Source organism: Hesperophylax consimilis, chromosome 9, assembly GCF_061612785.1.
Source record: "Hesperophylax consimilis isolate HC1 chromosome 9, BYU_Hcon_1.0, whole genome shotgun sequence".
NCBI lineage: Eukaryota > Metazoa > Arthropoda > Insecta > Trichoptera > Limnephilidae > Hesperophylax > Hesperophylax consimilis.
The window spans coordinates 33,966,712-33,975,431 of NC_142844.1; the positions used below are offsets into that span (position 1 = coordinate 33,966,712).

The 8,720-nt window shown below is 35.6% G+C and overlaps 1 protein-coding gene across 1 annotated transcript; it reads right to left on the minus strand.

Annotated features, from left to right (window-relative positions):
• Positions 1-6,255: 6,255 nt before the first annotated feature.
• On the minus strand, positions 6,256-8,118 carry LOC149421263 (uncharacterized). Its single transcript, XM_089635188.1, has 2 exons — positions 7,264-8,118; positions 6,256-6,357 (listed from the first exon to the last, which is right to left on the minus strand). Exons 1-2 carry the CDS (start codon positions 8,116-8,118, stop codon positions 6,256-6,258), a joined length of 957 nt encoding a protein of 318 aa, XP_089491314.1.
• Positions 8,119-8,720: the final 602 nt, after the last annotated feature.

Below are 8,720 nucleotides of genomic sequence, written 5' to 3' on the forward strand. Positions count from 1 at the left end.
TTTCACGTCAAAAAGCTGTGCTATTTTCATTATGCTAGAACAATCCGTTAAAAAGTATTATGTTGGAATACAGCGCTGGCAATATTTTAAAATTAATTCTTTGTATTTCTTCTGAAATCAAAAATTTCATTTTAAGTCAAATAACTAACTATCTACTTAAATATAAACCACAATTATACTACGGACCTATCATTTTTTGTATTTAAATAAAGATTTTTACAATTTGTTCAAATAAATGTCATTGTCTCAATAAACATTTCTTTCTTCAGGGCGGTAGGTACTGTAATATTGATTTTTCCGATTTGACAGCTCGCAATAGAAACCACGATCATGCTAACGATAATAAGAATATTATAAGATAATAAAAAAGTTTTAAAATAGGTTTTCACTACGTCCATTAAACTAAAAATATGCTTACTCGTACTTCCGGATCAAGAAAATATTTTTTTAAGGTTGACCAACCCGAGTCAGCGTATTATTATCAGGGTTGTAAATTATAATATGATTCGTTTAAACCGAGAAGGTTACATAAAATCAATTAATAACTCGTTGGATAAAAACTAGTAATTTGACATGAAAACCAAAAATCGTTAAAAAAAATTTTTTATGAATATAAGCATCAAAAACAATTGAAATCAATGTCACACTATCTATGAATTAAAAGAAAACGTGTTAAAATAACAAAACAAAACCCTTTCTCGACCATTCAAAGGTCACCTTGAGGAAAAACGAAAAGATATTTATTTTGAGTGTGGATAACATTTATAGCAAAAGTCTCAAGATTGGCAGACTATTTTATCAGACAATTCTACGGAAGCATTTACTTGATGTATCGTTACTGACAGACGATTTCCAAACACTGGCAACAGATGTCAGTTAATGTCACGATATAGGGGAAACTTAAGTAAACTTAGTTTGGCGCGAGACGTGCTTAGAAATTTAGATATATTTATTGGTAGCGTCAAGTAAATGTTCAAAGGTAACATATTGAGATGAATTGGAATATAAAAAAATTGACCTTAAATCTTTGAGAATAGTTTGTCACCTAAATCAGATTGTCGTTTATTTGTTTGATGATGACGAAAAGTGCGAGTTTCGAATGTTATATTTTTATTGGGGTCGTACATGGAAAAAATATCAACGTCTATGCAATCGTTACCAAGCCCGACGTTAACATTAACCCCACAATAATTTTCCTCAGGGCCTATGTCATCTTTGGGAACGGTTTGTGAAGGGTCTTTTGGAAGGAAAGGCAGGAGAGAAAGTTTTGGTAAGGTAAAAAGGTCTTAGATTTGGTTAGAAATCTAAGGATCAGTGTGTCCAGGATTGACGAATGTCTGAATATACCCTCCCACTGCGGCACAATGCAATGGGTAGAGAGACCAATTGGAGAGGTCAAAGAGTCCTAAACCAGCCTCTTACGATCTGGCACGCAACGCAGCTGGTGGGCAGACGTATCTTGAACACACCTCAACCAGGCACCCCTACTAAATCACCAAAAGCAGCGAACCACTTGGAGTGACCTATTGTAGAGGTGTTGGTTATCCAATAAATGGTTCCCGAGGTGGCGGTACTCAAACTCGCCTCAGAAATCTTAATTTATATAGGAACTTAGGTATTATCTTTCTTACCTTAGCTCAACACGGGGATTCTGAGCTTTCCCTAAGGCCTTTTGTTTTCTTATTAAATTCCGCCTTGATGGTAAAGTCCACTAAGAACTATGTGAGCGATCCTTGGTTATAAAGAAACGAGGTGCTGGGAGAATTTATAAAAGCTTGCAAAATATTTCATAACCGAGCTATTGGGTATAAAGACGACCAATAAATAACGATTTTTATTGTCTATCCTGATGGCATATTTTTGATTATTCCAAATAGATTGTCATACATAAAAAATGAATGAAATAAATGTGTTATTGAATATATTATAATATACACCTATCGTCTACCAAATAAATTAATTAGAAATTAATATCATACTGATAAATAAATGAACTGATGATAAATTTGATCCTTGGTCGTAAATATATATACCTATATTTTTTTATTATGGCAAATGAATATTAAGTTATATTTGTATTAAAATATTTTATGATACCTTTTTAAGAATAGGTTAAATTTACGAAACATTGATAAATATGATACAACTCCTTTCAGATATTTTAATAAAAGCATATTTCAGAGATATTTCGAATTAACAGCCTCATTATAAAATTACTCATACGGGCGACATTCCGAATAAAAGGCGATACGTTTTTTAATATAAATATTTAATAGTTATATAAAGTTCCCGAAATTTTATTCTTCAATATTCTGTAAAAAATCATTCGATTTTATTCATGTTATTCTTTGATGTATATTTTTTCAAATTTCTCATCGCTTCGCTTTTGATCTACCCATTTATACTATACATAGCTCTCGGTATGCAAATATTTCTCAATTTCGTGGATTTCATGTATTATTTTATTTGAGTACTGATATTTGAATTTATGAAAATATGTGTTTTTCAAAGCCTTATTTTTTTAGATTATCTTTCTGTTCTGATCAAGTATAAATGTCATGATTTAATTAATTCTCTTATTCAATAGAAAAAGACGAAAATCCATTTACATGAAAAATGTAATTATTAATACTGTAATAACGAACTTATATTAAAAATAATTGATTTTCATAAGTTGTACCTACATGCTTTCGTGTCCTTGAAATAAAAACCAACATAGATAATCATTTGCAAACCATAACAGTATATAAGGAGTTTGCACGTTGTCCGATCATTTTTAACTGTGGTATTATGTTATTAACACTCCATTGACTATTATTCCGCCATTCCAATATTATAGCGAAACCCTTATAAAGGGCCATTATACCAAGTGCAAAGGCATTACGGTCGTGAGAGTCGATGATGTGGTGTCTATTGTAATAGAACAAACGTTGAATAATGAAAATTTTGCTGTGGGCAAATGAAATTTGGGTAAACAAATACAACTTAAATAAAAGCATTAACTTGGACAAACTCCCATTGATCGTGACGAAGCGAAACACAATACTTAAATTGAAATAGTTCTAACCTCTATTTCATCAAGCCTGGCTCACGGGGGACGGTGTTGGTATGGGTATGTGTGTGTAAGATAGGATGTAGGTTGAAAGTACTTACACAAGTATCGGCGTCATAACCGTGATCTTAAGCCGTGGAAGATTTACGGATCCATACCTCCTTTAAGAGTTCAGCAAGTGGAAACTTCTGATAAATTTCTTGATAAAGGTTCTAGTTGGGTTGGTATTATCAATCCTTTGATTTTTTTCTTGAGATACATTTTAAGCTATTTAAGAAAATAGATAGTTGGTTTAATTCTTGAAAAAATACAAACAGATCAAGTAAATGGATTTAATCCAAAAATTCCCTCAAAATTTCGATAAATTTAATTAAAATTAAATTTCTGTATAAATTCGAGATCGGCGGGCTCTAGCATCCTGAAACGTACGTATGTCTTACCTATATGTTTACCTGGGATCCATAGTATAATGCATTTATTATCTTATCTTTCTTATCTTAGACTCTCTGAACAAATAGTTGTTGTAAGATGTATAAGCATTTTTTTAAAAAAGAAGACAAACATTCCCGGGTTACGAATAACCTGACAATATTTGAAAATCTCCTACTACCATCACAGTAAGCGAAAAATCTTGTTTGTGTTTTTATTTTATTTTATTTATTTACGTTATAAACAGTCTTTATGTCAGTCAGTTGTGATGGATGACATAGCCAGCCGAAGAATTGAATACACTACGCCTGTAATATCATGATTATTAAAGAGTTACATCCACTTTTTAACACAACAATGCAATAACTGTATGCATTTGCAATACATGAAGATGTAATGACCATGTTATTTATTTATTCCTAGATTAATTTCATTTTTATTTTGTTCACTTTGCGCTCATTGATATAATATAGATCAATAAAAAAGCATCACCACAAAATCTAAGATTTTTTCGAACAAAGGGTCTTGATTTGTTGATGTGAACTGATTCTTGAACCACAAAGGTTCACTCCCTGAAAGAATTCTTTCAAGGATCGTTAAATCTCTGGAGGCGGGAAAATTTCTTTGGAGACTCTCCAGAATTAGGGCCCGTCTACGTTCTAGGCGTAACAAGCTTAGCTCGACAAAACCCTTTGTGTAGCCTCGATTCTAGACCAAACTAGGCTTAAGACGAGATAGCTTAAGGAAAACCCATTTGCTGGAAACATAAATGTAAAAAAAATGTCCCACGTTGATTCTTTACATCAATGGAATTCAAGGGTACAATTCTTATAAATTGGCTATAAAACAAGTTATTTAAAGATGACATTATCTTATACGATGAAACTGTACCAAGGAGATTATTTATAGATGAAATTATCTTGTACGATGACACTGAACAAGGAAGATAATTAAAAATGAAATTATCACATACGGTGACACTCTACCAGGGAAATTATTTAGAGATGAAATTATCTTACATAAATTTCATTAGATTCCCTTTTTCTCTGACCTCCGCGGCAAATAAAAAAATCATTCTTTTCAAATTTCAGAATATGGATGTCAAAAACATTGAGCCCCGACTGCCAAAAAAACTTCTGACGCAACTTAGGTTTAAAATGGGACTTGTGCACCACATGTCCCCTTATAGAACTAAAGCTTAATTTCACATCCGTGGTTGCTGCGAGAGAAATATATTTAAAAAGTCCCATTCTTTTACAAAACATGCATTGACATCTAGACAATAAAAACGCAATCAAGTGTCAATTTGACCAGAATACTGACAAGTCCAACTTCTAATAATAAACGATTCAATTAGTTTCAATTTTGACAGTATTTGTTTAACATCATTAATAAATAAAGTTTATTTGAACAGTTTGTTCCATAAATATAATCCTATCCTCTTCCTATTTTCCTCTTCTTCTCCCCTTCCTTTAACACCAAATTAATTTTAAGATACTAAAACTTCATTTCTAATACACTTTAACATAAGAAACTTCTGTGGCTTGACTTCAGTTAACTTGTATATTTATATCTATCATTGTATATTATATAAAAACTGTTTGTTTCTTACAAAATAAATAAATAAATAAATAGCTTTTATACGGTACAAAGATTCGTGGAGTGTGAATTATATTATGATCTATTCCATCTATCTTTTTTCTATATATAAGCATTCACATATGAGTGTCTGCAGCGATGTGGCGTGGTTTTGTTTTGATGTTTAACATTCGATCGAGTAGTTCTTGTTCTAGTAATTAGGCTGAGTAAATCAGGTTTGTCTATAACACCATTAAATGTCAAGTCGGAAAGAAGTTTTCTATCTGCGAAATTTAATTATTTGATCATGTACGTAGTTGTAATAATTTATCGTTTCCATAGGTAGATTAATTTTGTCGTCAAAATATCTTAGAAATTCGTGCTGATTTTTCAAATGGAATAGGGGAGAATTTGAAAGAAAAGGGACCAGAAAAATGAAAATTATATTCTACTTCGAACTTCTTCTTTCTTCGATGGCGCTACAGTCCATATCGAGCTTTGGCCTCCTGCAACAGTCGCCTCCAACTCCTCCTGTCCTCAGCGGCTGACTTCCAGTTTGTCACCTGGAGAAGCTGTGCTGCATCGCCTCTTTCCTCATCTTCCCACCTCAGTCTGGGTCTTCCCACTTTTCTCTTTCCACCTGGGCGACCAGTCAGAATTCTTTTTGGGACGCGTGTATCCGGCATTCTCTGTACATGCCCAGCCCATCTCAGCCTGAAGAGTCTCATGTGTGCAGAGATGCTAGGGGCCTTATATATATCGTACAATTCTATATTGTGCCGGATACGCCACTGTTTGCCCTCTTTCACGGGTCCACATATTCTTCTCAGCACCTTTCTTTCAAAAGTATCCAGCATTTCAGCCATCTTTACCGTCAGTGTCAGCGCCTCACATCCATATGCCAATACAGTTCTTACAATGGTCTTATAGATGGTTATTTTGGTTTTTCTGTGGACACTACGTAACTTAAACACTGGCAGCAAAGAGAAGTATGTTTTGTTGGCTGCTGTGATTCTCCTTCTGATTTCTGCTGGATCCTCATTGTTCTCTGTCAGGCTGGAACCCAGGTAGGTGAATTGATCGACCACTCCGTGTGAGTAGTTGTCTTTAAATAATGCACTACTTCTTCTTCTGTGTGAGGGGTTCCTGCTCTGTACCATCATTTTTGTTTTGTCAACATTAACTCGCAGTCCTACTTACCGCGCCCCTGTTTCTAAAGGGTCGAAGACCTCCTTAATGGCTGAAATTGATCTTCCGACAATGTTGACGTCATCCGCATATACGACAACTTGACTGCTCTTGAAACAAATATTGGAGCCAGTGTCTATTAGTGTTTTTCGTATTACATGTTAGAGCACAATGTTGAAGAGAGTGGGAGCCAGACTGTCCCCCTGTTTAAGTCCCTGTGATACTGTAAATTCTTCCGACAATTCTCCGTCTATTTTGACCTGACATCTTGAGTCTGACATTGTGGCTTTTATGAGCCTTACCAATTTAGGTGGAATCTGGAATTGTAGTAGTATGTCATATAGACACTCCCGATCTATGCTATCATATGCTTGCTTGAAATCAATGAATAGTTGGTGTATGTCTATGTCAAATTCCCAGCACTTTGCCAAGATCTGTCTGACGGTGAACAGTTGGTCTGTTGTGGATCTACCGGTGCGGAAGCCTGCTTGATACTCTCCCAGTAGGTTTTCTGCATATTTATCAATTCTTTGTTTCAGTATCATGGTGTAGATTTTATATGCTGTGCATAGAAGTGATATTCCTCTATGATTTTCGCATTTTAATTTGTCACCTTTCTTGTGAATTGGGCATATTATGCTTATTTGCCATTCCTCTGGGATTTTTTCCAGTGTCCATATTTTAGTTATTAAATTGAGTAGCAGATTTCTCAGATGCTCATTTCCATATTTAAACAACTCTGCCGGGAGGTTGTCTTTCCCAGGTGATTTGTTGTTTTTAAGTTTTTTTAGTGCAGCATTTATTTCTTGCATTATTGGTGGATTCGCTGATTCTTCATTACATGATTCAGTGGATATGTTGATAGGGTGACTTCTCAGGTCGCTATTAGGGTTGAGAAGTTTATAGAAGTAGTTTTTCCACACTGTTTTTATTCGTTCCTTATCTGATATAATTGATCCATCAGCGTCTTTGCATAGTGTTGTATTCGGTTTGAAACCCTTCTTGAAGAAGTTTACTCCTCTATATGCTTCTCTAGGATTATTATTGACAAAGTTCTGTTCCATTTTTAGCAGTATATCATTCAAGAATTTTCTTTTCTTTCCCCGTATCAGCTTACTCGTTTCTTTTCTCGCTTGTTCGTACGCCTGTCTTTTGTTTCTTGTTGACGTTTCCAAGTACTTCTTTCTGAGTATATTCTTTTCAGCTATCTTTCTTTCACACTCTTCATCAAACCACGGGTTCCTGGGCTGTCTGGGCATGTTTCTGACACTTGATTCCACTGCTCTTACAATTGCTTCTTTTATATCATTCCAATCTTTTTCGAGTGATTCTTGGGAGTTCTGCTCAGTGATCTGATCTGGTAGGCTATTTAAAAGGGCGTTGTGATACTGCTCTTTGCCTTCTGGTGTTTTTAGAGCTTCCGTATTGATTTTTGGAATAGTTGGTGATTTTCGTGTGCTGTTGTTTGCAATTTGGCTCCTATAGGTGGCCACCACCATGTAGTGGTCTGAATCACAGTTGGCACCCCTATACGTCCTTACGTTTGTGATGCTCGTTGCCCCCCTTCTTTCTATCAGGACATGATCAATTTGGTTATGGTGTCTACCATCTGGCGACGTCCAGGTCCGTTTTTGTATGTCTTTTCTTGGGAATTGAGTCGAGGCCACTATTAGGTTTCTTGATTCTGCGAAATCGATCACTCGGGTTCCGTTATTATTAGCGTGCTTGTGTAGACTGTTCATTCCTGTAATGTGTTGGAGCAGAGGATCCTGTCCTATCTTGGCGTTGAAGTCCCCAATTACCATCTTAATGTCGTTCGATGGTAATGTGTCGTAGACCTGTTCGAGTTTCTGATAGTATGTATCTTTCATTATGTCCTCTTTATCTTCCGTTTCAGCATGTACGTTGATCAATGTTACATTGAGAAATTTCGTTTTTATGCGTAAGCTGCACATTCTTTCATTAATGGGTTTAAAGTCTAATTTGCATTTTCCCATTTTCCGGTCCACAATGAAGACCACTCCAAATTTATGATGTCTTTCATTTCCACTATGCAGTATCGTATGCGTTCTTGTGTCAAATGGCTCAGATCCTATCCATCTGGTTTCTTGCACCGCCATTATGTCAATTTTATATTTCTTCATCTCCCTAGTGATCTCTCCTAGGGCTCCACTTCTATACAGCGTCCTTGCGTTCCAGGTAGCTATTTTCAAGTCCTTATTTTGTTTGCCGGGTCTTTTCCTAAGTTCAGTTGTTGTCCGAGGCTCTGTGTTAGGATTTGTAATAGCGTTGCTTTTACAGGGAGAGGTTATTAGCCTCTCGCCCAACCCCCTACCAGGAGGGCCAGGGTTTTTCTGTAGGGGTTTCCATCCCTTAGCTGGGGGGTTCCGGTTTTATGGCGCCGGAGATTCGCCATTCATCCTCTCCTATCTGCTATGGCTGATGGTATTGCCATCGGCCACATTGCCCAGGG